General features: G+C 38.4%; 1 protein-coding gene across 6 annotated transcripts; it reads left to right on the top strand.

Moving 5' to 3' along the window:
* Nucleotides 1–1,098: 1,098 nt before the first annotated feature.
* On the top strand, nucleotides 1,099–27,970 carry CEP78 (centrosomal protein 78). 6 transcript variants are annotated; one of them, XM_082075094.1, is made up of 16 exons: nucleotides 1,099–1,225; nucleotides 3,361–3,633; nucleotides 3,856–4,031; nucleotides 4,642–4,714; nucleotides 5,241–5,344; nucleotides 6,111–6,285; nucleotides 8,204–8,317; nucleotides 8,558–8,622; nucleotides 11,797–11,905; nucleotides 13,685–13,820; nucleotides 14,779–14,824; nucleotides 15,962–16,105; nucleotides 21,849–21,926; nucleotides 23,918–24,084; nucleotides 25,610–25,763; nucleotides 27,123–27,970. In XM_082075094.1, exons 1-16 carry the CDS (start codon nucleotides 1,147–1,149, stop codon nucleotides 27,645–27,647), a joined length of 2,418 nt encoding a protein of 805 aa, XP_081931220.1. In that variant the 5' UTR covers nucleotides 1,099–1,146; the 3' UTR covers nucleotides 27,648–27,970. The 6 variants fall into 6 exon arrangements, with proteins under 6 accessions (XP_081931220.1, XP_081931224.1, XP_081931225.1 ...); XM_082075098.1 differs by lacking the exon at nucleotides 3,856–4,031 and adding an exon at nucleotides 4,341–4,414; XM_082075096.1 differs by lacking the exon at nucleotides 1,099–1,225 and adding an exon at nucleotides 1,267–1,350.

A 27,970-nucleotide genomic window follows, 5' to 3' on the forward strand; every position in this document is an offset into this window, starting at 1 on the left:
GCGGTGAAAGAGCAATTTGTTTACTCTCCCTCAGACTCCCAAGACCAGCTGACTCTGGCTTCTGCGGTAATTCAACATGTTTCAGTATCTATACAGCTCCTTATGCCTACTCTGCTGGCAGTAAAGCTACGAAGCGTTAACAACACACTGAAGGACAGTGTGTCCGCATTCCTCTTGATTCCTCTTGATACCGAAAAGTCAGCAAAAAGACTCCTTAACGCTGTTTTTAAAGTTTTAAAAAGCAGGCACTTTCATTGTAGTGCGCCAGACACTCAGAGGATCGTTCCCTCTAATTGAGTGTGCACATAACTCACACTTCTTGGCATCTATTACACACACTAATTGCTTATTAATTTGTTTCTACCTCTCAGTTAATGCATTAAACATAGATTATTTACATAATAAGGCCCTTTGCCTGTAGTCCATATTTGGTATTCCAGTCTCTACATTGATGATCTCTAGTGTCCCCTGCGGGTCTTCGCAGCGTGGTGCCCCCCAGTATCAGCTTCTTGACCTTCTTTCGTGAGCATGTGTGGTGTTGTTTTGTGCTACTACTCAGCAAAAGTCACATAGCTCTTTCTTCATCTAGTGCAACATTCTGCTTTCCCAGATTGCAGAACAAGGACATCCTGCTTTGCCTTGTGTCCAGTCTCTACAGAACTGTTGTTTCTTTGTTAAGTTCCTGTTACATTAGGCCTAGGGGTTTCTAACGGACTTTTGTTCCTCTTATCGCTTGAGTGCCACATTTAAAGCATTTAAGGAAAAGGAAACAGTAGTTTCTGTTTAGCTATGAAATTCCTGTCTAAAACCTCTGCTGTTTTCAGGCCCCTCCTGCCTAGCTCTGGTCTAAAGACACACGGCGCTTGTGTGGGGATGAGGGAGAAAGGCGTGTTTTACACTTTCCCCACCCTCAGCAGGGGCATTTCTGCGGCAGTAATGACTAGAACAGGCAGCAGTAGCTCGCTAACCCCTCGGGTGCCGCTCGGCCGGGGGCTGCCGAGCCTGAGGAAGAGCCGCTCCTGGCTGGGGCAGCGCTCGGGTGCCGCCCCCCGCCGACGGAGCGGGAGGAGAAGAAGAGGAGAGAAGGGGGCGCGGCCATTTTGAACGTGTGAAGGCAGGAGGCCCGAGGGGCGGCAGCCAATCGGGATGCCAGCCCGGCGCGCCACGTGGCAGCGGGCGGGCCGGCAGCCGTTGGGATCCGGGGAAACGGCGGCGCGCGGGAGCGGTGAGTGCCGTCCGCGGGCGGCGGCGGCGGGAGGAGGTGCGGGGTCACCGCCCAGGGCCGGCTCGGCGCTTCCGCGGCGGCTTGCGGGCTTCGGCGGCGGGCCGGGGCACGGGGGGAGAGGGCGGGTAACTCCTGCCCAGTCGTGTCCGTGCTGCCGCGGAGAAGTCAGCGGGGCGCGGGGGCCTAGCTGGAAGTCTGCGGGTGCTGGATGAGGCCCCGTCCGGGAAGGTGGGGGATGCGTACGGGGCCGCTCCTCCCCCATCTCGGGCGCAGCTTTCGTGTCCCGGTGGCTGATGGCGAGCAGCACAGTCCGCGGGTTCTGCCGGGTTTATGGAGTATTTCGTTGGGGCAGCGGGGTGCTGAAGTAGTTCCCGGTGTAGGTGGCAATATTGGGTGGGAAAAACGTAAGAAATCCATTTTACCCTAGTTATAACCAGGATTATGTATTTGGTTCAATGGATTCTCTATTATATACTTAAACACAGTGATCCAACAGGTCAAATAAAACGTTTAGCCAAAGCAGAGCACCAGGCCATGAGTAGTAAAGTGTATAAGCAGAGAGTGTGTGCTTAGTGAAGCTCCCCGTGTGTGTCTTGCCATTCCAGATGCAGAGCATGGCCATTGTTTCTGTGGTGATTGGTCTTTCATGGAATTATTTTGTCCCCCTTTAATTTGCCCAGCTGTTTTTTGAATCTCTAGAAACTTACAGCTTTCTAAAAACTCTTAGCATGGAATGGGATTTCTCATTTTAACCATGTGCATGCAGGAGAGTCCTAGTTTACATAGTTGTTTCTTAATTGGAAGTTTTGGCTCTGATAATTTGGCCCTTTTCCTTTCTACCTGCAAGTGGGCTGAACTTCAGTGCTAGGGCCAGAAACTCCTTTCTTTACTTCAGTTAGAGGTGTGATGTTCAGGTGTTGCAGTGAAAGCCACTGTGAAAGAATATTGCTTGAGCTTGGGAGAGAAGATGCGAATATGTTGCACATTAATACATAACCTGAAGTCAGTGGTGCTTTATGATTGATGGTCACTTTCTGAAGCTGAAGTGTTGTATTATAATGTAGTAATTTCTGTTCCAATGGCCACGGTGTGGTCATTAGCTAATGCTAGTAAATCAGCTAAAATAAATAAAAGGGTGTAGAGGAGCTGTTATTGGAGTTTCTACTCCTATGATTATTATTTTCAGTCATCCAAATACTAGTAATAGTAATGTGATTTTTTTTTTCCTAAATTATATACTTACAAATGGGTGTCCTCACATGTTTGTACATATCCAGTAATTCATGTCCCTTGTTGACATACAGAGTGTTTCAGAAGATCGGCTGAAGCTTTCTAATCTTTAACAATATGAAAAAATGTTTGCAATGCAAACAATGTTTGATATCTGTGTGGGATACTTAATGCTGCACTGTTTAATAAATAGATAAATAAATGGATCCTCTAAATATATTGACAAATATACCTATTGAAATCATGGAATGAGTTACTTTTAACAGCTGTGCCACAGCAGTAAAAATTCTACATGACAGTTAGTAGTGTTTTGCTACATGAGTACTGATGTACAACAAAAACATAGGCCTGAAAAGTGCTTCCCTGAATTTACTGGGATAAGTATATAATGTATGCAATAGCAAAAGTATTCATGAAAACACACATTTTATTCTGTATTATGAGAATTTAGACTTCTGATTGAAGTAGCAGAGAAGCTCACAATTAGTTCTCTATGGAATAGTCATTTGTATCCCTTGATGTTGAGTCAGGGAGTTTCCAAGGCCTTCAGGAGTCTGCAGACCCTGACACTACAGAATTAAATTTTAAGAGGAAAACAAGAACTTTACAGAAGTTAGTGCTTGAACATCTGGTCTTTTGTATTTTGGATATATCTGTCTGTGTATGGGAATAAAAAATGCAGGGTTGTTCCTTGTCTTTTTTCACCCCTTTATTCATTCAGCTGTACTTACACAGGTAGTGAGCATCACAATACATCAGTGTTTTAGCTGCCACATTGAAGATCTGTTCATGCATATTGTATAGCAATTACATATTAATGTTTTGGGTATGCATCTTAAATTGAGGCTGTTGCAAAATCAGTTATGCATTGGGAAGTTTATATTTTTTTTCCTCCCTTTTTTTAGAGAGACACCACGTAGAAGAAATGTTTGAGTCAGTCAAGATGAGAAGACAGTGCATGCTGGATTTCTACTCACATTATGAACATCTTTGTGCTCTTCAAAACTCTGTCCCACTGAAAGCTGTGAAGGCTAACCTGACTCAGGGTGCCCTTGATATAATTGTAGATCGCATCAAAGCTGCTGATTGGGCACCACTTCTGAATGCTATCAGGCATAATAAGACTCTGACTTCTATTGGAATAAGAAGTTTACATCAACAGGGTATTGGAGAATCAGGTCTGTAGTGATGGCTATAAAAGTTAAATATGTTAATTTATGCATGTTAGAGTTTATTGCATAACTTTTTTGTGTGATTTGTGTGATGGAGGGGGAGAAATTGTAATGCCTAAGGAACTATTTCTATTTAAGAAAGACAGAAAAAAGCAAGCTGTGATTATGATTACTCTTAAGTCAACAGAGACTGGATTTTACTGATGTGTAATTTTTATTGTTTACTAGGTGTTGAAAGATATAAAACTTACTTTAGAAGGAGAATTCCAGCAATTCGATCAAAAGACTTGGCTGGCCAACTATGCAAAGCTGTCAAAGGCTGTCTCAGTATATCTGATGTACTAAAAAATTTAGAACTGCAGGGTTTGCTTCTGAGGGAGAGAGATCTAATACTTTTAACAAAGGTGAGAATATATTAATATGAAAAAATGGAAAATATGCTTAGAATGTAGAGAAGTAGCAACTAAACTTTATAAATATTTCTCACAGACGAGGATGTTCCTATTTTAAGATATCTTAGTGTTATCTATCATCTAAATGATTCTGCTGAGACATTTAGTACAACCTAGTCTTGTTGAATCTGTCAAAATCACATAACCTGCCCTTGCTCTGATTCGTCAAGGCTTACTAGAAAGTTCTTAGCAACATCTCTGATGTGTTCGGGGTGTGTAACTTATGCTTATGACTGAAACTACTGTGCATATACATGACAGAGGAAGGTGTGGGACACCGAGGAGATAAAAGCAGGTCTTCAAGATGTGTTATTGGAACACTCTCCAGTTTGCTGGTGAGTGGCTTCTCGGACCAAAGGTTCCTGCTTGTTGCCCATAGGCTACTGCTCCTCCTGTGCTAAATAAATGAACTTATTGACTTGTTTTGGCCTTCCCCATAACCCCCTAGAGAGTTTCTTATAGGGAGCACAAAGAGTTCTGAGCAGTTTGGGTGACTTTGTCTTTCCTCTGTTTGTATTTTTGCTTTTCATGCCAGTTAACAAACATTGTTTTTATTCTGAAGGGCTTGGCCACAGCTTCATCTCTGGAAAGTATCTCTTTAGCCCACTGTCCAATTGGAGATGGAGGATTAGAAAGTAAGTTCAGAGTAAAAAATGTGTAGATAATCTTTTTTCTTTTATAGTCTTTTAAACAGGTCAGTAAGTTTTTCACTTTCCATTCCTGTTTTAAATTTGTCTATAGTGATTGAAATAACAATGTTCACTTTATTCTACATGACTTAACACTTTGAGACTTGAATTTCTTCTCTTGATGCTAGTAAATAGCCATACTACTTTATAAACATTTTTATACTTTTACCTAAAACATCAGTGGTAACATTCGTTTGAGGTTAACTCTTTCTTGATTTGTTCGTGTTTAAATAAGTGAACTGAAATAAAATATGTTCTAGCCTGTTCAAATAGTCTTTGCTAAACTTGAAATACATAATCTTAGAGCACTCAACATGTATTTAAAATACACTTTGTATTTCAACACTAGTTCTTTGTCAAGGCTTTTGCTTATTAAAGCTGATTCAGTTTCTTAGTATGGCAGTGAAAAAGTGTTCTCTGATAATCTGGCTATGGTGTGTGCAGATAATGTGCATGCTTTTGTTTTCTTCAGCAATCTGTCAGAGTGTAAAGAATTCAGCTACTATCAGATATGTAAACTTCACAGGATGTAGCCTCACATGGCGAGGGGCAGAACATGTAGCAAATGTATTAAAGGTAATTTAATCACCTTTCTTAGACCCAAATGTTCACAAGAACTTAAATATATATATATATATTTTTTTTTAATTTTACTTGCAAGCTCTAAGTCCATCAAAGCACTTTGTGAGCAGCATATGTGAATAGTCCTTCTGAAATTTCTGACTTTTTATGCCCAAAATGGCTTAGGCTACTAATGTGGGATTTGAATATGGTGTTTCTTAGTAAACATCAACTAAACAAATAACAATTCAGACTGATGTATTTTCTTTAAATATGGTTTAGGGCTGTAAATATCTGACACCTGTTTAGGGGAGTGCTTCTTTCATTGTTGCAGATTTTGAAAAATGTCTTAATTATTCTTACCCAATGCTTAAAATACTTGAGTTTACAGTCTAGAAGCTACTAATTAACTGATTAGTAAGCTTGTGACTAGTATAATATTCTAATTAATGTTAACATTGGTTTGCATAAAAGCACATAATTTCCTATTGTGTATTTCCAATTCAAGATGCATTGAAACTGTCTGCCAAAGGAAGGTAATAAGATGTTTTGTAGCCATATTTAATAATTTGCATTGCAAATTGGATGATCAGAACAAACATGACTTAACTGTAATGTTTAAAAATGTCTTGTATTTCTTGAACTCAGAAATGGTATAACTCTGTTTCTTATATCAGTACTCAAGCCATTAAACATCACTTACAAACAAAGATAACTTTGGATCTTGTCGTCAATAATGGCTTTGACTTTGCACTTGGTAACAGCTCATTTGTTTGCAAAGCACCAGGCAATGAAAAGACACAGTGAAGCTTGGGCTGAAAGCCTACGTTACAGGAGACCTGACCTTGACTATATGACGGGCTTGAGGCGGATTACTTTCAACTGCAACATGCTTGTTGGAGATAGAGGAGCAAGCGCCTTTGCAGACTGTCTAGGAGAGGACCTTTGGCTAAAAGGTACTGTGAACTATTGACTCTTAAAATACAATAGTGGCAGGCAAAAGACTTAAAATTGTCAGTTATAGCAAATGTAGCCAGAAGAGTAATTCACTATTTACAATAGAAAAGAATAATCTTTTTTCAAAAGAAATTTCTCTTCCTCTTTTGAATTGCCAAAGTCTTTGAATAGTGTTATGTCATCTAGTGTTGTCCTCTAGTATTTTGGAGTTGTAATTTGTTCTACAGTGTAGCTGTACAAAATGACTAATGTTGATGGTGTAAATCATGGCATTCTGTACATGGAGTCAAATACTTGTTGAAATTGTTTTATAATTTGAGCCAGGTGTACAGAAAACATGCATAGTGATGGAAGAGCATTGGATTAGAGAATACTTAAGCAAAGTGGACTTACAGAAGTCTGTAGACCCTGACTAGATGCATCCACAAGTGCTGAGGGAGCTGGCTGATGTCATTTTGAGGCCACGCTGAATGATCTTTGAAGGATCATGGTGAATGGGAGGGGTGTGTGAGGACTGGAGGGTACCAAATGTCACTCCTATCTTCAAGAAGGCTGCGAAGAAGGACCCAGGGAGCTACAGGCCAGTCAGCCTTACTTGGATCCCTGGGAAGGTGGGGATGTGCTGCCATCCAGAGAGAACCCAGCAGGCAGGAGAAATGGGATGGGAATGTCATGAAGTTTAACAGAAGGAAGTGCAAAGTCCTGCACCTGGACAGGAATAATTCCATGCACCAGAACATGCTGGGGCCTTTGTGGCTGGAAGGCAGCTCTGCAGAAAGGGTCCTGGAGATCCTGCTGAACAAGCTGACTGTAAGCCAAGAAAGTGCCTTTGTGGCAAAGGAGGTCAGTGGTATCCTGGGCCTTTTTCAGGAAGAGACTTGCAAGCAGGTTGAGGGAGGAGACCTTCCCCTCTGCTTAGCATTGGTGAGGCCAGACCTGGTCTCCCCTGTACAGGATGGAGCTGGAGCTACTGGAGAGAGTCCAGTGAAGAGCCACTAAGATGATGAAGGGACTACAGCAACTCTCATTTCAGGACAGGCTGAGGAAGCTGGAACTGTATAGTCTGGAGAAGGCTCATGGCAAGTTTCATCAAGGCATAAAAATATCTGAAGGGCAACTGTAAAGAAGATGGAGCCAGGCTCTTCCCAGTGGTGCCTGGTGACAGAGCAAGATGAAGTGGGTACAGACTAGAACACTGGAGGTCCCTCCTGAACATCAGAAAACACTTTCTTACTGTGCGGGTGACTGAACGCTGGTGCAGGTTGCCAGGCGTTGTAGAATCTTTATCCTTGGACGTCTTTAAAGAGCTGTTTGGATGCGGTATGGACAAAGTGGCTTGAAGTTAGCCTGCTTGCGCAGGTGGATTTGGCAAGATGACCTCCAGAGGTCCCTTCCAACCTAAACCATTCTGTGAGACTGTGCATGCATGACATTAAGTAAATGCCAGAGCTATTATAATACTATTTCATGGCGGCCATGTAATTTACTAATGTGTGCAAGCAATGAAATTCTAGAAGCATTGACTCAGACTTTTTAGACATAACTTGTGTGTTTGCACATATGATGCTGCCTTTGGTAGTTGCATTAATTGGTCCTGAGAATTGTAAGTCTACTAGGAATTGTCAAGAACAGTGACTTAACTGTGATTTTTATATTCCCTCCTTTGCAGTTGTTTAGTAGTTATTTCTTACTGTTGATTCTATAGTACTGATTTAAATTTCCAGTTTTCTTCTCTGAAAGTAGTATTCTTGTTTTTGCACTTGGCTGTTATCATCATGTGCTCTCCTCTCATGCTTCATGTTCTATGAAATGGAGGTTTTCAGCAGGTGTGGATTAATTGTATTCGATATTGACTACAGGTTACACCACTGAGTGTTTTGTTTTGTTTTGTTTTTTTTACCTCCTTAAACATTTTAGCGCTTGATTTGCAGCAGTGTGGAATATCCAATGAAGGAGCAAGGTCATTATTGGATGCTCTTCAAACTAATACAACATTAGTGGTACTTGACATAAGAAGGAATCCATTAGTTGGTATGTATCTGTATCTACCTTTGACCTCTTTGTGGTTGGTTGGTTTGTTTTTCAGTAACTCTGGTGTGGGGAAATTAACCACTTTTAAGAAAAAAACCTGCAACAGTATTTTGCTAAACATTTTTATAGTGGGGGAAGGGAGCAGGATTGGTAATGTGTACTGTTTATTCAGTTACCTAGTTGTTTGCATAAAGACTTGTCTCACACAGGAAATTCTTAAGATATCTTAATTCATTCTAGATCACGTTATGATGAAAAACATTATTGAAAGAGTTCTTATGAATGGAAATAGTTCTAATTCGGAGGTATGTCTTAGTCATTTTAGAATGAGTTTGGAGTTTTCATTGTAGCTGCCATTGCATTTTTTTAAAAACTGTTCAGAATGCATCTGAAACAGCTATTCTAGTTATAAACAGAAGTCTGACTCTTAAGCAGTTTAAAGAACAAACAAAACACTATGAAAGGAAAAACTAAAAATACTAACAGCAATGTGATATTGTTATGGGCATTTTGCATGATTTCTCATCTAATTTAAGATTTAACATGTCATAAAGCCAGGATATCCATTTAATGAGAAAAATCCACTTGTTTACCGAGATGAGCACAAACATTTGATGAGGTTGATGTTCTTTTGAAACTGAAACATTTACTACCCCAATCCAGGATTTACAGTTATTTTCAGCCCAGTTACAGAAGCCTGGATATTACAAAGAGAAAAACAGTTCAGTTTCTTTGAGACAATGTCTTGATGTCCTCTGTATTGAAAGTCAGCCATGCAGAGTTTTGTTTTGTTTTATGTGGGTGTTGGTGGTGTGTTGCTTTGTGGGTTTGTTTTTTGTGTTTTTTTTTTTAAATAAGGAGCCAAAACTCAGGGAATAAATTTGTACACAGAGGTATTAATGAAGACAAACAATTGGTCATTAAGTTCTGTTGCAGAAAGAACTGCAAGGACTTGTGTCTTCATTCTGTCAGTAGTAAAAATTCAGCCATATGATTTAAAAGCAACAACATACAAGTAAAAACAATCTAAGAGTGTATGTAGAAGAATCCTAATGACATTCTGAATTCTGGATGTAAGTAGCACTCTGTTTCTTTCTATTTCTAACAAGTTTTAGCATAATAGAAGAATGCCAGGTATTTTTCAGATTTTTCATCTTTTTTTAATGGAGGATCCATTACAGACTAAGTTTACAAATTTAAAGAAGTGGTGTTTGTTTCTTGTAGCTTAAGCTTGTCAAACAGAATACAGTAAGTTAACATCTACCTTGCTTTCGTCATCTGTGTATTGCCTCCAAACCTGTCAGGTTTCAAAAGGCTGTGCTAGTCCTTTTTTGTAGTGAAGAAAACATGGGTATCTATCTCTGAAATTATTTAATTTAGTAGGGAATTTTTTTCTTTTACCTATTCTAGTTGCTAGAGATCTGAATTTCATATTGATAGAAAATGAAGAATCAATTGGACTAAATTTAGCCTATGTGCAGAGACTTCTTGAATACAAGGTGTAAGATATAATTTCCTGAGTGAAACTAATCTGTCACTTACTCTTGCAGCGAGTGGCCTAACTCATACCATATCTCAACCACACATAACTGAAGAGTTGCATGGATGATCATCCCTAGTACTGCCTCCAGTTTAATCTTCCTTTAGTTTCAGATTTTTATCCTGTCAAAGGCTAACTGTCATAATTCTCATGAGTAAAACTCAGTAAAGTGTTGAATTTGTTTATATCTGAGGCGTGGCAGAGCTGCGTTCTCTACCATCTCATCATGACACCTGTTGTGTCCACTCCATGGTTTTGGAAGTATATTAAGGTGCTGCTCTAGAAAGAGAAGTTTGGTGAGCTTTTGAATGGCCTCATAATAATAAGCTATTGTGACTACAAAAGATCACGTCTTGGCTGCCACAAACGGCCTGTAACGTATTGTCAGTACTTGCTGACTGGACACCAGTCATAGCAGTCCTGTCCTGTTCTGCGTAAAAACTGGTTGTTTCTCTTTGCTTTTCAATAGCATGTAGGTTCTTGCCTTCCGAGTTGACTTTTCAACTGTGCAAGAAGAGCTGTCTACCGCTAATTGATACCTTTGAATTTGATGGGCAGCTAGAACAAAGGAAAGTTGTATTATCCTGGCAGCACTCTGTAGCTCGTATAGTGGATTGTAATTGTAGATATGATTGGGTGTAACAAGTGGTGAAAATTTGTGTAGATTCTGAGAGAGACTGAATGACTTAAAGGGAAAATCCACTGAAGGTGTCTATAGAACAAATTGCTTTCATAGTCTCAGCTCAAGCACTTAGTAATTTTTCAACACTGTTAATATGCTTGCTATCTTTATACTTAGATGTTGTACAGCAGCAGCAGGCACCTAGGCAAAAGACAGGCTACTGGGCTACAGGAACTTTAGGTTAACGTAGTACAGGTGCTCTTTCATGTGTGTTGCAGAAGAAAATTAAGATACTCTTGCTCTTAGAAGTTTACAATTTAATTTTACTCTTTTTTAGTTTAAAAAGAACAATTCAGTTGTCTCAGGAGCTAGATTCAGCTGTAGAACCACCAAAACTTATAAAAGGATTATTTGTGTCCAAAGTTAAAAAAGAAAAAGTTTTCATTGCAAATCATAAACTTGATTAGCTAGAGCACAGTAATGTGCATTAGGTGGGAATAACTTTGGTGTACTGTTCCTAGTACTCTTATGTCTGAGAAAAGCTTTGTGTGAATATCATCTGCAATTACTTGGCCTGTTTCAGCACTAGTCTTTGTTCTAACTAGAGCTTCATGCACAGTGAAAAATAAGTGACAGCCTAACTTAAGAGTATCTACTTGCAATAATAAAACTTCTACTAGGCAAAGGGGAACCTTTACGTATAGAGCTGTTGCTGTAAGGAAATGAAGTTTGAAGTACAGCAATTACTTTTGATTATCACTATGTCTTAATTTTAGTTTAGAGTCTTTTACGGTGTAAAGATGAATTTTCATTATAGCCAGTGAAAATTAAACTCTGTATTTTTTTTTAATACTAACTTGATAATACAAAATCATGTTTGGGAAGCTTTTATTACTCTGGAGAACTTTGGCCTGAGCCAGTCATTCCTAGCAAGCCAGCTTTCTGAGAATGATAAGCAAAAGACAGAGTTTTCACTTTATAGGGTCGATGACTTTTTTTTTTAATTTTTTTTTTTTTTTTTTACTATAAATTGAGGAGTGTTTTGCACAGGAGCAAGGAAAATTTTGGATGGGATATTATAGTGGTGTTCTTGGAATGCTTTCTGATAATTTAGCACTTAGACTCACATTGAATCTGTATTTGAATTGGGGCTTTGTGGGATTTTTGTTTTGCTGTAATTTTACGTTTTGTTATTAAGTTTTCTGTAACTAGTGGTGTTCTCCATATATCTGACAAACCCCTCTTCTGATTCTACATGAGCACCTCTTTAAATATCAGTTATTAAAACAATTTGTCTCTAAAAATAAATATTTACAGTATGAGTGGCTGACATCTCCATCTTCCAAGGATGCTTTGAAAACTAGACCAAAGAAAAGAACTATTGTCCTAGGAAGTGGTCGAAAAGGAAAAGCTACTATTCGTATTGGTAATACTATCTTTATTTTCTCTGGCCATAGTAAATTTTGTCTACAAAATGATCTTTTAATGTTTAAGAGCTTTAATTATAAAATATGTGATGTGTCTAAATGGCAGTGTTTTGCAGAATACTTGTCTTTCAACAAATTTCCATATATTCTTAAGTCAATAACGTGTCTTTTACCATCAGTGGTTTATGTAGGAAACTTGCTCTTTTTCTCAGTGCTGCTAGATATGTGGCTAGAAAAGTGGTAGGATATGCTGACTTAAATATGTGAAAACATTGCACGTATTTGTTCTGAATGCATCCTCTCCACAAGCTTTCACTTTTAGGAAGCTTGGTGGCAGTAAGTAGCCTAGTTCTTCTGATGTTGTAACCTTTCTGTAGCAGGCTGTCCTCTGCCAGAACAAACAAGCATTTTTATTGATGCACAAAGTGCTCTAAGATTTTTTTTTTAAACGTAATGTAAACCTGTTACAAATATTGTATTTAAAATAACATAGGTATCATGAATATTTATAGCTAAGTACTGATAGCTGTGTTATACTAAATGTTTTTCAATAAGTTACCAAAAGTTTCACTGTAATACATTTGGCTGTCTTTCATCTTTGCTTTAGTTATCTGGAAGCAGAGAGGTAAGCATAATAAAAATGACATCTTTGTACAAATAAATTGTGGTGATCAGGGTGATGGAAGAAGAAAATGCCTGACTTAATATTGTTGTGTTTTTTGCTGTTGTGGGTATCTTTTGTGGTTTTATTTTATTTTATTTTATAAAAAGAGAGTCAGGAGGTGAAAACTATCCCGTTTATTTGTTGAGAATTAACTGAAGTTTAGAATCCTTTTATGACAGTTATGCATTTCTGTTTGCCCAGAGAGGCGGCAGATGCCCCATCCCTGGAGACATTCAAGGCCAGGCTGGACGAAGCTCTGAGCAACCTGGTCTAGGAAGATGTCCTTGCTCATTGAGCTGGGGCTTGGACTACATTACCTTTGAAGGTCCCTTCCAACCCAAACTATTTTATGATTCTACACCATTACAAAATTGCTTGTTTTACTGATCTCAGAGAAACAATAACCTGAGTTCTCACTAGTTTAACTGGATTAAATACTAGGTTAACAGTTTTCTGAGCTTGTTAGTTTCTGATTTCTATAGAACCTGGGGTAGAGTGATCATCCACACTAGGTATTTATTCTGAATCTGAGTGGTAGTGTATGATTTAAACAAGAAAAAAAGACTGGACTAGTGAACATGGCTTTTCATTATTATTCCTTTTAAGTGAAGATACTGCTTTTCTATAGAAGTGATCAACAGAAGTGCCAGCTTTAGCTTAAAGCATTTTGCCCGTTATTAAACCAACGTTCTTCACACAAAAGCCACTAGAGGGCAATCTGAAGCACATATATAGCTTTATTGTCTATGTGGACAAAGCTCCCACCTGACACAATGGAGTTAGGTATCTGAAGTTAGTAATGTGAATAAACCTCTTTAGCTACACGAATTCACTTCCTTTTTTTGAATAACAGCATGCCTTACTTGGATCAACCTAACATAACAGTTAAATATATGAGCTTATAATTGCAAGCAGGTCAGCTGCCTGCTGCTCTTTTTGAGAAGCAAGACAAAAGTTTTTGAACACTTTAGCAAAATTAAACTGAAAGATAGATTTCCTACAGTCCCTTTTATTACTTAGGTGATTTTACTCTTGAACAGTGAGTTGTGAATTTATATGTAAATAACTATTATAATGAATTATCTTTTTTTCCTATTCTTGCTGTTCAATACAGGATTAACATCTAAAAAGTCTGTAACTCCTGGGAAGAAAAATATGCCTGTGAAAGAGAGTTACTCACCAAAACCATTACCACCAGGCACAAAAGGCTTCCTTCCTTGGCGGACTGCAGAACGTGCAAAGAGATGCAGGTGATGTTTTCGTAGTACCGGGAAAATATTAAAGCATTACAAATGTACCAGAGAGCAGTGTTAGTTTTTTTAAATACATATTTGAAAGTTATACACAGAATTTCATACTGCACCCCTTTTTATTCAGTTTATATAAATTTTGAGGATGTTACATAAATTCTATTCCAGTAAGTGTCTAAAATACACAGAAAGATGTAATTTGATGGCCACGGGAATATCCAGGAGCAACAGTAAAACCCCAAACTAAAACAACTAAACATCACAACCAAACCCATCTTGCTTGTTTGTTCACTTGTTATTAATAATTTATGAGACTTGTCATGGCTGAAGATGAAATGTAGATTTCTAAACTTGTAGTATAGTTGATTTGGCATGCAGTTTGAGATACCTAGGTATTTTTCCTTCTTTCTGCTCCATCTACCCCAATTACAACACGATTATTGTGATTATCTAAGCCCTGTGAAGTAAAATAAAAAAAAGCCACCTTGTTACCCATGGCAGCTGTAATATTATCATGCTTCCTTTTAAAACAGTGTGGTTGTTTTTTTAATGTATTCCCTAAACCTTGATCTCTCAAAATAGAGGCTATATAAATACTTAAGCAAAAAATGACTTAATAAAAATAGTTGTGATAGAGCATTGAACTTGTTTTTCAAGATGCTGAATACCGAATTCTCCTGTTGACATTAGTTCATAATAATTAACTAAGCAAGTTGCCTATTGAAGATATTAACATTAACATCCAGTAATGTTGCTCTAATTCATGGGTAAGTAGGAGTACTAATAGAACAACGTGAGGATGTAATGAGTTTTAAAGTGATACAGTGCAGTGTATGATGCTGTTGTTACTCTTACTGCTTCACCTGTCCTAGACTTCTGTGTTTGGAAATGGAAGTAGAAACAGTGACAGTTTATAATAAACTTACTTTTCTCAAAAGTGTTTATTTTCTGACTTCAGAGGGGGGCCAGCAGATAGTACTGAAGAATTACCAGTGAAGATTCAGGTACTCTGTCTTTCATATGATGGTTTATTTAGTAGATGAATGCCTGAAAAATGATGGAAGTGTTTTCAATAGAATCCTATTGTCTGAAAGTTAAGACTGGAACATACTCTTAAAGTTTATCTCTCATAGAAGTGTAAAATAATAGCTTATGTCAGCATTTGGTTTGAACTTCTTTGATACTTAGTTTATTCACCTTTTGATTTCTCAGCCTTATGAGCAAGCTGGGTTTGAGTATGGGCACAGTCCCTCTAGAGGCAGTAAGGAGAATGAGCAGCATTTTTCCCTGAAAGGTTCTGCTCCCACTTCCTCTCTTTCCTCCTTTTGCCTTCGGACTACACACTTTGTTCGAACCCATCTGGGAACTGCTGTAGTGAACATACTAATGGGGGGAAAAAAAAAAATCCTCTCTTTCTTCCTTCTGTTTTGAATCTCATTTGCATCTCCTCCCCACCCCACCCACCAGAGAAAAGCAGAAGTGTGTTAGTGTGTACTAATTAATTAAACTGGCTCACAGAAGTGTCTGATGGTGGCTGAAGCCAGCACACTTAACCCCTGCTCTGGCAGCTGCGGTCCTTCAGGACAACCTGCTCCGGCACAGACTGACGTGGGTTGCAGCTCCTTCCCTCTGGGGTCTCCCCTGGGCTGGAGTGTGAGTGTCAGCTTCACCATGAAGCACCTCCTTCTCCTCTGAGCCTGCTGTTCCCTGTGCTCTTCCTCACTCTTTTTGTTCCCTCCTCTTCTGCCTGTCTGCCATTTTTTACTCTTTCTTTTCACAGGTTTTCCCAGAGGTGCCACTGTCTTGGATGTAGGGCTCAGCTGTGCCCTGGGTGGGGGGGGTCTGTTTGGTACAGGGCAGCCCCAGCCGCTCCTCTCAGGGGCCACCGCTATAGGCCCCTGCCACTAATTCCTTGCCACATACACCCAATATATGCGCATATATGATTTTTTAAATATATATGGTTTTATACCAATGTATTTACAAATCACATAGCCGGACAATACATATGCATTGTAAGGGACTCTGGGAAATGATTGCTTTTTAATTAAGCTTTTGGTACTATTTACTCTTTGATTTTTTTTTTTTTTAATTGCACAGTGTAATGCTTTGAGTGTGTTTTTCTTTTCTGATGTAATTAGACAGGTATTCCTGTGAAAGTGACAGTGGAAAGCGCTTCTACATCTGAAACTGAAGACACAGAAGATTTAGATGATGTTATCCATCATCCTGATTTGGCAGAATCATTAGATAAGATTAATGTAACAAAGTATCAACAATTACAGGTAAGAATCCTATTATGTGCCTTAAACTCCATAAAGGCAAATCTTATTAATCATGTTTTATGAAGAAAATTATGGTTAAACAAGTAACCAGTCATGGAGCAGGACTTCCAAATAACTTTTGATTGTCCTACGTTATGTCGCACGGGTTTCAGTTTTGACAGATGTGTCAAATATGCACTGGACTTCCAATCTCTGAGTAGTTCTAACGAAGATGGTTATGCTATAAGCATGTTGTCAAATCAGGACCATAATAAGGAAGAACTTCACTTAATACACACAGCTGCAATTTGCGTAATTTCTCTGTTCCAGTCTTGAATCATGGCTCCCAAATCTTTTGATCAGTGTTACTGCCTGTACTATTTCCTTCCAAGTATTTCCTTTATAAATGTAATTTAATGTTATTTCTAACAGCTAAAATATTGTAGTCATTATTGTTTAAAAAAAAATTAAAAAATAACTAAAAGTGTGTTGAACCTCCATTTTATAATTAAGCTCAGTAACAAACATTTTCATTTGCTTTTTATTATTCCCTCTACTTAGACAATTCTAAAAAAATAGCAATAGCCAGACTGACTATTGCTGCAAATGTCTTGAGAGGGAATGTTCTTATAAAAGCAAGGGAAAACAAAGGGTGTTTTTCAATGGCTCAGTATCACTGCCAAGGTAATCTAGCACTATTATAAAGTAACACCCTCAGGCAGAATAACTGGGTTGTTTCTGAAGTGTTAGGATTTGAGTTATGTTTGGAGAATCTGCACTGCCTCCAAATGAAGACCTATAGTCAGTCACACCACACTGTGTGAATGAACTGTTCATGTGTATAAATACCAAAACCATATAGCTGTCTTCATGTAAGTGAAGTTGAAACTTAACTTATTGCAAATCTGTATGTAATGGGAGAGTTAGGGTGGCTCAAAGTTACTGTGGAAGACAAATGATTGTACAAATACTGCATAAATAACTATCTGTCTTTTTTCAGCTGATGTATACATTTTCTTTAAGCCTACTCTTGTTCTCTCTAGAACTTCTATTTGGGAAGATTTTTAAGGTTTTCATAAGTTGCTGGGACTTACAGTTGTATAACAGCTTTCTTCATTGTGGGTGATTTCATATTACCGTTTGTGTGTAATATGTTGACATTATGCTGTACAGTGGCTTCAACACTCCTATCCAGAGCATTGTGTCTGGAATCATTGGAGTTCCATGTCATGTGCATATTGTGCCAAAAACTTCCATGCAGCAAGTATGGTGCTTTCAGGAAACACTTGATGTATTTCTTCTTGGTATTTGGAGAAGGGGGAATATTACTTTCAGGACACACTGCAGAGGCAGACAGTGTTTTGTGCTTTGGGGAAGGGTTGTCATATCTACCTATGTTGTCAGTGTTACCTGTAGTATTAAGTTTAGAACAACTGTAAGGAAGGGATAATTTGTGATTAATTTGAGCTTCCTGGGAGGTAAAACTATGGATTTTAGGAACCTACTCCAAAACTAGTTCTAAACTTCCTGTGCTTGTAAAGGTCCAGATTTTCCTGATTTTCTGAATTTGAAAACCAAAATACTTTTTTAGGTCATGGTTGTGTATCTCAGAGCACTGTTTAAGCAGTCTTGAACTGTTTCTGTGCCTCACATATTCCTTTTGTTACGTTTATGCAAAGCACAGTTTCACATTATGGCAGAACTGAACTAACAACTTGTGAGGTCTGTTTCCCTTCAGTCCCTTAGTACTTTTCCATTTCTTGAATCAGTATTTTTCTCTTTTATGTCTTTTTAATGTTTATCTGATCATAAGGCAAGTTGATTCAACTTGCTGATGTGGAGAAAACTCGTGTAGTTCAGCAAGAAGTGCAAAGTCCTGCACCTCGGGAAGAATAACCTCATACACCAATATAGGCTGAGGGCAGACCATCTGAAAAGCAGTGTTGCATAAAAAGCCCAGAGGGTCATGGTGAACACCAAGTTGAACACAAATCAGCCCTTGCAGCAAAGAAGGTGAATGGCATCCTGAACTGCATTAAGAGGAATGTTACCTGCAGGCTGACGGAGGTGAGCCTTCCCTGGTACACAGCACTAGTGAGGCCACACCTGGAATACTGTGTCCAGTTCTGGGCTCCTCTGTATAAGAGAAAGATCGGCATACTGGAGAGAGTCCAATGAAGAGCCACTAAGATGATGAAAGGACGGGACCATCTCTCCTATGAGGAAAGGCTGAGAGAGCTGGGACTGTTGAGCATGGAGAAAAGAAGGTTCAGGGAGCATCTTATTAGTGTATGTCAATACCTGAAGGGAGAGTGTGAAGAGGACAGTGCCAGGGTCTTCCCAGTGGTGCCCAGTGGCAGGGTGTGAGGCAGTGGGCACAAATCTAAACACAGGAGATTCCCTCTGAACATCAGGAAACACTTTCACTGGGAGAGTTACCAAGCACTGGCACAGGTTGCTCAAGGAGGTTGTGGAATCTCCCTCCTTAAGAGATGTTAAAAAAACATCTAGACACGGTCCTGGGCAGCTTGCTGCAGCCGGCCTGCTTGAGCAGTGGGTTGGAGCAGATGACTTCCCGAGGCCCCTTCCACCATCAACCATACTGTGATTCTGTGATATTTTTCCAGATTAGTTTTCAGCCATTTTAATTACTCACATTGGCTTACATGAATGGGTGCATTCCAGAACCGGAACATGGAAAGTGACAGAAGTCTATGGCTGGTAATAGACGAGGGGAAGTGGAGGACCCTTTCTATCTGCATTAGTTAGGTTTAGGTACTATCATTAAACAGCTCTGACTGCAAGGCTCTTTGATTGGGTGTCCTGGTGTCAGCTGGTATAGAGTTAATTCTCTTCCTAGTAGCTGGTATATCACTGTTTTGGATATAGTATGAGAATAATGTTGGTAACATACTCATGTTTTAGTTGCTCAGCAGGCAAAAACTTTCCTGCTTCATATATTGACCTGCCAACAAGAAAGTGGGGAGTGCACAAGAAGTTGGGAGGGGACAGTTGGGACAGCTGACCCCAACTGGCCAAAGGGATATTGCAGACCATATGACATAATGCTCAGTATATAAAGCTGGGGGAAAGAAAAGGAATGGGGGGACATTTGGAGTGATGGTGTTTGTTTTCCCAAGTCACTGTTATGCGTAATGGAGTCCTGCTGTCCAGGAGGTAGCTGAACACCTGCCTGCCAATGGGAAGTAGTGAATAAATTCCTTGTTTTGCTTTGCTTACGTGAGTGGCTTTTGCTTTACTTATTAAACTGTCTTTATCTCAACCCAGGAGTTTTCTCACTTTTACTCTTCTGATTCCCCTTCTGTCCCACCAGTAGGAAGTGAGTGAGTGGCTGCGTGGTGTTTAGCTGCCAACTGAGCCTTAATTACTATGGTGAGGAGCTGACTTGGGGAACTGAACTAGCTGGAAACTAATCCAATGTCTTTGGCTCTAGCAGGCAGGTTTTGGCACAACCTTGCAGTAAAGTAGGACAACCACTGTGCTAGAACAATGATAGAATTGCAGAGTAGGAATAAACATTAAGAGGTGGGAACTCCATAAATGGCCACTGTGTCAAAAAAGCTCTCCAAACATCCTTAAATGTGACTAAATGACCAGACTTTCACCTTAGTATGCAAGTCCTTGAGAACTTCCGTGCATCCTTCTGTTCAAAAAGGGGCTTTAAGCATACTACTTATTGAAACAATATTAGTTGTGTTTTCATTTTTTTAAAAAACATCTGTTGGCTAACAAAAAAACTTCATTTCTGCATAAAAGAAAAATAAGAACTGTTAAGTGTTCTTTCCTTCTACTAGAGAGAATGTGAAATGTCAGAATTGCCTCTGATGAGGAATAGAGTTGAGGAGATTCCCAGATTTTGAAACTTTAACAAAGGATGTAAAAGGTGAACTTTGCCAAATGGTGAACTCTTTCTACATGTTAGTACTATGTGAATTATATAGAAGTAGAGATTGCACTATAACCCTTTCTTAGAAAGAAGGACAACAATGTAATCAAGTAGAAAAACATGGCTAATTAGTTACTGAAGGTTTTTTATAGTTTTAATTTTTAAACTGTAGTTTTATATTTCTGTCCAGTGTTGAGTAATCATATTGCGTACAGCAATCTGAGGGCTACAGATATATTTGCTATTCAACTTCATCGTAAAGTCTGTCAGTGCTATCTTTCTGGACTACACTACAAGATGGGTCAGTCTTTTAGCTTGGATGTACATTTAGCTCTCTCTTATGTGTTTCAATATTTTTTTCTGCATAAAGACTAAAGGGTGGTGTAAGCTAGTGAATTTCTCAACAGCAAATCAAAGAACAAAACATGCAATGTTCAATGGTGGCAAATACTTTTACACAGGTGCAAGGCATCTTCCTTTGCGTGTAGGTATGTGATACTGCTTTTGAGGAGATGAGTCTTTCTCGTGTGTTCAGGTGATAAAGATATGACTGACTTTCTAGTTCTCGGGTTAACCTGTTTGATGCTGGTCTAAGGATCTTAAGAGTGAATTTCACTGGACAGTAGTGACAGACCCATAATCTTCACTCTGGGCAGTTGTCACTGGGAGGGCTGTATCTAGGATATTTCAGAATGTGCGTCTTTGAATCAGATGCATAAGTCCCTTGCATCCTGCAAGACCTGTGAAGACCTCTTTGTAGAAGGATTACTTCTACTGTGCATTGTGCTGCACACCAGTCTTCTCAGCTGATTGCTCATCTGAAGTGCAGTAGTATGCTGTTGAATAAGGTTTTGATAGTAAAAGGATTTCAGTACTATTCGGACCTTTGCTCCTCTGTAAAACTGATTGATAAAGTGTGTAAAAAAAACAAAAACAAAAACAAAACAGCAGTATCCTATGATACATATGTGTGCTTGCATACAAAGTGTACAGAGAAATGAAGAAGCTTTGTATACTGTTAATTTGTATAGGTTACCCTCTGAAAGACAGAGCAGCTTGATAATTGTAACAGTTTTCACCTTTGGATCCAGAAGACTGTAATAAGGCATGCAAGAACAAAAATTCCTATTTGTTCTTCCACTTCAGGTGTTGTAATTAAAGATGACAATGCTCTGCTATGGTATGAGAAAATATGGTGATTGCTTATCAAATCATGATGGAGAGATTCACGAATTAGAACTGAAAGTTAAAATATAGGTGTAGGCATTTAATGAACAAGACTTGATTGTATTTGTTAGATGTTTGGGTTTGTTTTTCTTGTTCTTAATTCAACATTAAGCTGCTTCACTCAAACAGTTTGGGATTGTGAAAAACTGACATTTTCTGCTGATGAACTAAGTGAAACCAATTGGAAAAAGTACAGTTCTTACACTTCAGATTTTTGTATTCCTACTGCTGTAGTAAGGAATAAAATCCTGGGTGAAGAATACATTCAGAAAATTAAGGTATGGCTAGTAAGGATTTTTTTAGGGACAAGAAGAGGAAGTAGAGAAGAACATACATTCCTAATGATAATGTCATAGGTCCAAGAGACTTGTTCTATAATCTTGTGTTATCTGTTGCTATATTGCAACCCGATTAAGTGAATCACAATTATTTCCACTTTCCTGCCTTAATTTTTTGCATCTGAAGTTATGTGCTGGTAGACCACTGTGATGTATTTTTGGGGAAGATACGTCATTGCCTAGAGTGCCGTGTGCTCGTTGTTAATTGGACGTGTTGAGTTTTTGTGTAATATTTTGCAATGATCTGACATTTTGAGATAAATTTCATTATAGTTTATCTGTATTATGACAGTTGGAGCTGCAAGAACACATGGAAAAATTAAGGGAAGAACAAAGAGCGAGAGTAAAGGCTGAGGAACGGATAACAGAGGTAATGATACTTAACTGTTAATCATCTTTACTTTTAACGGAGGCACCAATCAAACTATCCACTTGCTTAATTAGGAGTGACTATCAATAACCTGTAGTGTGTTGGCTTCCAGAGTTTCAGTTCAAAGTCACATGGGTCATTTACTAGCCTAAGGACAATGATGACATCTGTGTTTAGTAATGTGTGTTTGTTCTCCTGATCCTATTCCAGAGCCTTGAACTCTGGGTCAAGCTACTTTTCAATGTGTTTCATTCATTTGGTTTATTACTTATGATCTGGGGCATCCTAATGTTTGATTTTCTTGAGAAAGCGATTAAATCTGTTTGCAATTTGCAGCAGATGGGTATTTCTTTGAGGTCTCCCACTTTCTTTATCATGACATGTGCTGAAAAACTGTTTGCTGCAAATGTTGTTTAATTTGGCTTATTTAGTCCCTTTGAGTTTTAAGTTTTGCTTCTGCAGGCATTAAAAATGTTGTATGGTTTTCTACATAGCATGTTGGCCATAGCTGTCAGTTTTTGCGAAGTGGAGTTTGACATTGTGACAGAACCAAACTAACAGCTTGTCACGGTTAAATTGTGAGGTCTGTTTTCCCTCTGTCCGTTGTCACTGACCTATAAAGATCCTTCTGTATCAATAAGCAGAACTTCTTGTAATAGAGTGTAAGATGGTGTAAATGAATTGATTTTGTGATATGGAGTGGAATGAAAGTGGTGGTACCCTTTGGAACTTGAGCAACAAGTGGTACCCCACAGTACAGGGAGCAGATAGCCACAACAGACTCTACAAGGCTCATTGTAGTCCTCGGCTGCAGCCACCCTCATCCTCCTGTAATGTGAAGTGAACCAGTGAGCTCTGCTGGGTATCTGTTGTTTGAATGCTTAAATGCTCTTTGGGCTAGATGCCCACTGTAAGAAATCTTTCTCTGTAGTACTAGACTGCTTGGACCTAGCACCTTGTCTCGGTAGAAGAAATAAATTAAGTAGCAGTAATCTCTAAAATAGTTAATTTTGATGTTATTTTAAAGCAGCAGTACACTACACAGATCTATGATTTTTTGTCCTTCTCTCATAGAAGGTGAAGGAAAGGCTATAGTAGCAGTGATCTTAAATAAGTGTCTGAGTTAATATTTCTCTCAAACACAAATCCCTTGGATGTACATGTGGCTCTCTCTGATGTGTTTCAGTATTTTTTTCTGCATAAAGACTAAAGGTTGATGTAAGCTAGTGAATTTCTCAACAGCAAATCAAAGAATGAAACATACATATAACTTTAATGGTGGCAAATACGTTTACACAGGTGCAAGGCATCTTCCTTTGCATGTAGGTATGTGATATTGCTTTTGAGGAGATGAGTCTTTCTCTTGTATATCCTGTATATACACCTGTATATCCTACAGTTATTCACCTTTCAGCTTGTCAGTGATTTGATTAGTATTCAATGTTGAGAAAAATCAGATAATCTTAAACTTCCAGTTTTGTGATGCACAGTGCAGGTGAGAGATGCAGTAGTATGCGTTCCCTCTGATACAGAGGGGTGAATAGAAGGAGAGCACTGGCCTTTATTAGAATTTTTTACTAGTAAAATATATTATTTGGTGTTAATGTGTCATATAATAGTCATATAATACATGCAAAATAACATGAGATGAAAGCTAATTTTTTTCTTGCATTTGCTCTGCAACATTCTGTACATACCGAAAACAGTTCTGAGCCAGCAGTTTTGAGTGCCTGCGCCAAGTTCACTATAGTAACAAAGAACTGCAGCTCAATGCAATGAGGGCTCAGTGCCCTCAATACTTCCGGTACAGGAAGCTCTGTGTCAGTTATACCAGTTACTTTGGGTATTTCGCTTTGTGGTATTTCTGCTCTATGGGCTTGCAAAGGTGGTGGGTTTTCTTGGTTTGTTTTGGTTTTTAATTTGACAATGATAGAAATTACTTTACCTTTTGTTTGTTTGTTTGTTTTGTTTTGTTTTGTTTGTTTCCATAGCTGGAAATAGAAAATGCAAGATTAAGGAATCTAAATATCTCCTTATCTGAGGCTCTTCACGCGCAGTCAGTAACCAACACGATTTTGGAAGATGAAAGTGTTCTAGGCAGCATTGAGAAGTCCTTCCAAAAGTTTCATGCTTTTTTAGACCTCCTTAAAGATGCTGGGTATGTTGTCACTTTAAGTCTTACTGTTTCTGCTGAGAGCTCTTTCCAAAATTATCCTTCCAATGAAGTAAGCAAAGCTGCTGTCTCCCCCCAAGAGGCTGTACTTGCAGACAGCAAAGGAAGAAAAATTAAGTATGTACACACTGTGTAGTCTTTCCTCAGTGGGAAGACCATGATCCAAGCACCATCCAGCTGAATTAATTTATTAATTTATTTATTTGTCTTTGGGAAAGGCTTTCAAGAATACCCTTCCAAAAGAGAAGGTGGCCTCTGTAATATTGAAGCACGTTTCCGAGTCTTTATTGGACCGCCTATGGCTCTTAGCATTCCCATGATATGAAAGGCTCAAAATGCAGTTGAACTGGCTTCAGAAAATGTCCTTTTGCCTTAGGCCTCCTTTTACTAATTGAGGTACAGAAATCTACATAGATGAATCTGGCCTCTGTACTTAAATTCTAGATTATTTATTATTACTTGAAATATTTTAGAGTGTATTGAATAAAGTTTCTCTTAAGGCTCTACCACTTTACCTGCAGTGTCTCAGAGGATGGCTCATCCTTCCCAATTGTCAGAGAATTTCAGCTTAAGTTCTCAAAGCTCATTTGTAAAGCTTATATAGCCAGGCATGGCATTCTTATCCAGGAGAGTGAAAAAATGATATAAAGACCTATTGTAGTGTATTCTGCATGTTCAGAGAAGACCACAAAATAGTTTATCTGCCCTCCCTGCCAGCCTGCTTCCATCCACCTACAAATTGTAACAATGGAACTTAATGTAAAGTTCACCCTGAGGCTGCGTTCTAATTTTGTGTCAATAAATTGGTAGAGCTGCCATTACTTTAAGAATGAATTTTAAACTCTGGAGGAAAGGAAGAATGCTTTTTCAGTACTTAAAAACTGTTTTTTTCAGCTGGATTCTACACCTATTCATGATGACAGGGAACCACTGAAAGTTACAGAATCCAATCACAAAGACTGCTCTTCTCAATAAGCTTCTATGTGTAAATGCTGTGCTATCAATTGATGGCTGCAAGTTCTCACTTCTTTTTGAAACTTAAAACACCCAAGTGCTAGGTTTTGGCCAAATTGTAAGCGGGAAGGTGGAACAACATGACTGTATTTGTGAAGCATGTAATTGGACTTTGCTGTTAGAGGTTATGCTAGTTGGGAAGATGTGCACAAATCTTCACTGGAATGATAGTTTTAACCTTTGTTCTGTCTGACAGGGAATCTGCTTGCCAATGTCTTTCTCTGAGATCAGTGCTAACTGGGAGAACTTCATTCTTAGCCTCACAACACAGTCATGACTGACAGTTTTGAACCTGCAGGCTAATTTGTGTGAAGATAGGAAAATACCTTTATCTACTGGTTTCATCTTTATCAAGCTATTTTTGATTTCTCAGAAAATAATGGAAAAACTGTCTTCAAAGCTTTAAACTTATTCTGTTTTTTCTTCTGGTTTTGAATGTTTAGGTCTTTCACAGGGTAAGATTTTTTTTTTCCTGTCATTAAATTTTATTTTACAGACTTGGACAACTTGCTGTATTAGCTGGCATTGACCAGTCAGATTTTGGTCATTTGGGGCATCCACAAATGAATTCTACACTCAGTAAGCCTGCTAACATGCTAAAGGAAAAGTCTTTCGAAGAAGAAAGACAAGAGCATACCCAGAATAGCAAAGTAAGTCTATAGAGGGAATGCTAGTGGCAGTGTACTTGATGCTATCCAATGTACTTTTCAGCTGTTATCCCACTCTGACTGAAAGTAATGGTTCTAAAAAGATCCGTTAAGTAATTATAGCAATCTTTTGCTGTAGCTGTATTTATACAGATCATAATAATTCAATGATTAATGTAAGCTTTTGAAGTGATTACTATTTGGAACAGAAACCATAGTGTTTTGTAATGTACTAAAGAAAGTGTTGGTGGCAATTTTGTTGTTTCTTATTCTGAAATACGAAGTTCCGATGGTGGTATGCATCCATTAAAAATGGAAAATACCATGACTAGGTTTTTTTAGAAACATTTAATAATGATATGTAGTGGTTTTAAAAAGCTAGTGTTCTAGTAGAGGGTAGTGTCATACGCCTATTGAAAAGCACAAATTTTCTTTTAAGAAATTACAGTGTGTATGTCCAGTCCTGTTAGATTTCTTCATGGGCCATGTCATGAATTTCAGGCAACTACAGATTTTCAATATTAACAACACAAGCGTTTAGTATTTACTCTGAAGTCAATAAACAGAAAAGGTTCCAGATACTTCAAGGGACATATTAAAGTTCCAATAAAAAAAAAAAAAAGACCAGGCTTAAATTTTTAGGGCAGTTAAAAATTAAGATACTGGCAGCCTACAGCATTGCCTAAGTTGGATAAAACTGTCATGCTAACAATCATTCTGCATTCCAGTATGGTTCTTATACCCAATGTCTTCCCTATTAAGTATTCTAAATTTGTCAAGAACACCATAAGCTTCTAAAACATGATGGTAAAAAGCGTTGTTTGCTTTTTAATGGTGTGGAAAGCAATTCCCAGTTTTAGAGTTTGAATCTACTGAAATGATTTGTTAATAGTTTGGCTTGCCACAGTGTTTTCAGACTGTTGTGCACTGTGAAGTGCACTACTCTTAGACTTACTTTCTAGTATTGGTTAGTTTGGATTCTTGTAGTAGCTCTCTATTATGGGATAGACTATTGGGACCACACTACTGGGAGGAAATATGATGAATTGCAGGTATTTCAGAATGATAGACATAATTAGGCTTTGGCTCCTTCAGTATTACTGACACATTTCTGTAGTATAAAGTTCAAGCTGGATGTGAAACTCAAATATGCCTACTTTGTATCATTACCACCCTAGCAATCTTCTGAAATTTGCTTACTTTGAAAGGTAATAAAGGTTGAGTGATGGCTATTATCTCTGCATCTTTTTGTATTATGTAAAGGCTTTATTTTCCTGTGCAGATTTTAGTATATGGCAGTTGCAGTACTGGATTTTTTTTCTCTAGTTGCATCAGTATCTTAATTTGAATCTCTTATTTCAGAACAGAGCTGAGGACACCCAAGTTTCTCTTCCTGGCACATTTCAATCCCAGATGATTGTGAATGATGCCTTCTCTGCTCTTAGAGAAATACAAGAACTTGAGAGTGCTGGGCAACAGTACCAGGCAGGCTCACAGAATGAAAATGAAGCTCAGACAATTAACCAAAATAAAGAGGATAAGCCTCGAAATAGTACTCCAACATTCTCTGAGAGGAGAATCAAACAAAATGAACAAGCACAAGGACATCACTCTGCAAGGCTATTGGTTACCAGTCCACATTTTTTTTCTGATTCCAGTATACATACTAAAAGTAATGGTAGCAGAGTATCCAGTGGTGCTTCTGGTGAAAGAAGCAAAAATTCTTTCTCAAAGAGATACATCACTAGAGCAAATGAAATGGCAATTCCAAATGATGGGGCAAGAGGAGACCAAAGTACCCTGCAGAAAGTAAACCACTCTGGAACTAATACTGTAGGATCTGGCTCTGAAATAGAAGAAAGTATCCGAAGTGTTACCAGCATTTGAAATGGTTCTAAAACGTTTGGACTGTTCTTTACACTTGCAAGATTAAAAATACATGTTGAATGCCTCAGTATGCTTTGTGAATTTTCTGTAAAGTAATGTAGACTTTGTAACTTCTAAAGCATTGCATGCTGTTTGGTATTTCTGTTTCATGTTTGCATCACTTGTCACTAGATTTTTATTTTTGGAAATGTTATGAATTGGTGGAATGGTACCCTTCAGTTTGTACTACATACAAAGGATTCCCGAGGTATGGGTTTTATTGTGTAACACAGATCTCATTATACACTGTGAACTGTTTTGAGCTAATAAAATTGGTTTGCATA

Source organism: Streptopelia decaocto (genome assembly GCF_964273445.1).
Source record: "Streptopelia decaocto genome assembly, chromosome: Z".
In the NCBI taxonomy this organism is placed as follows: domain Eukaryota; kingdom Metazoa; phylum Chordata; class Aves; order Columbiformes; family Columbidae; genus Streptopelia; species Streptopelia decaocto.

What these genes read in the sequence shown, in the direction of transcription:
- CEP78 (XM_082075094.1), top strand. Translation starts at nt 1,147, where the DNA reads ATGCCAGCCCGGCGCGCCACGTGGCAGCGGGCGGGCCGGCAGCCGTTG. An exon ending in ACAGGGTATTGGAGAATCAG is followed by an intron (nt 3,634 to 3,855) that starts GTCTGTAGTGAT and finishes ATTGTTTACTAG; the next exon opens with GTGTTGAAAGATATAAAACT. An exon ending in TGGAGATGGAGGATTAGAAA is followed by an intron (nt 4,715 to 5,240) that starts GTAAGTTCAGAG and finishes TGTTTTCTTCAG; the next exon opens with CAATCTGTCAGAGTGTAAAG.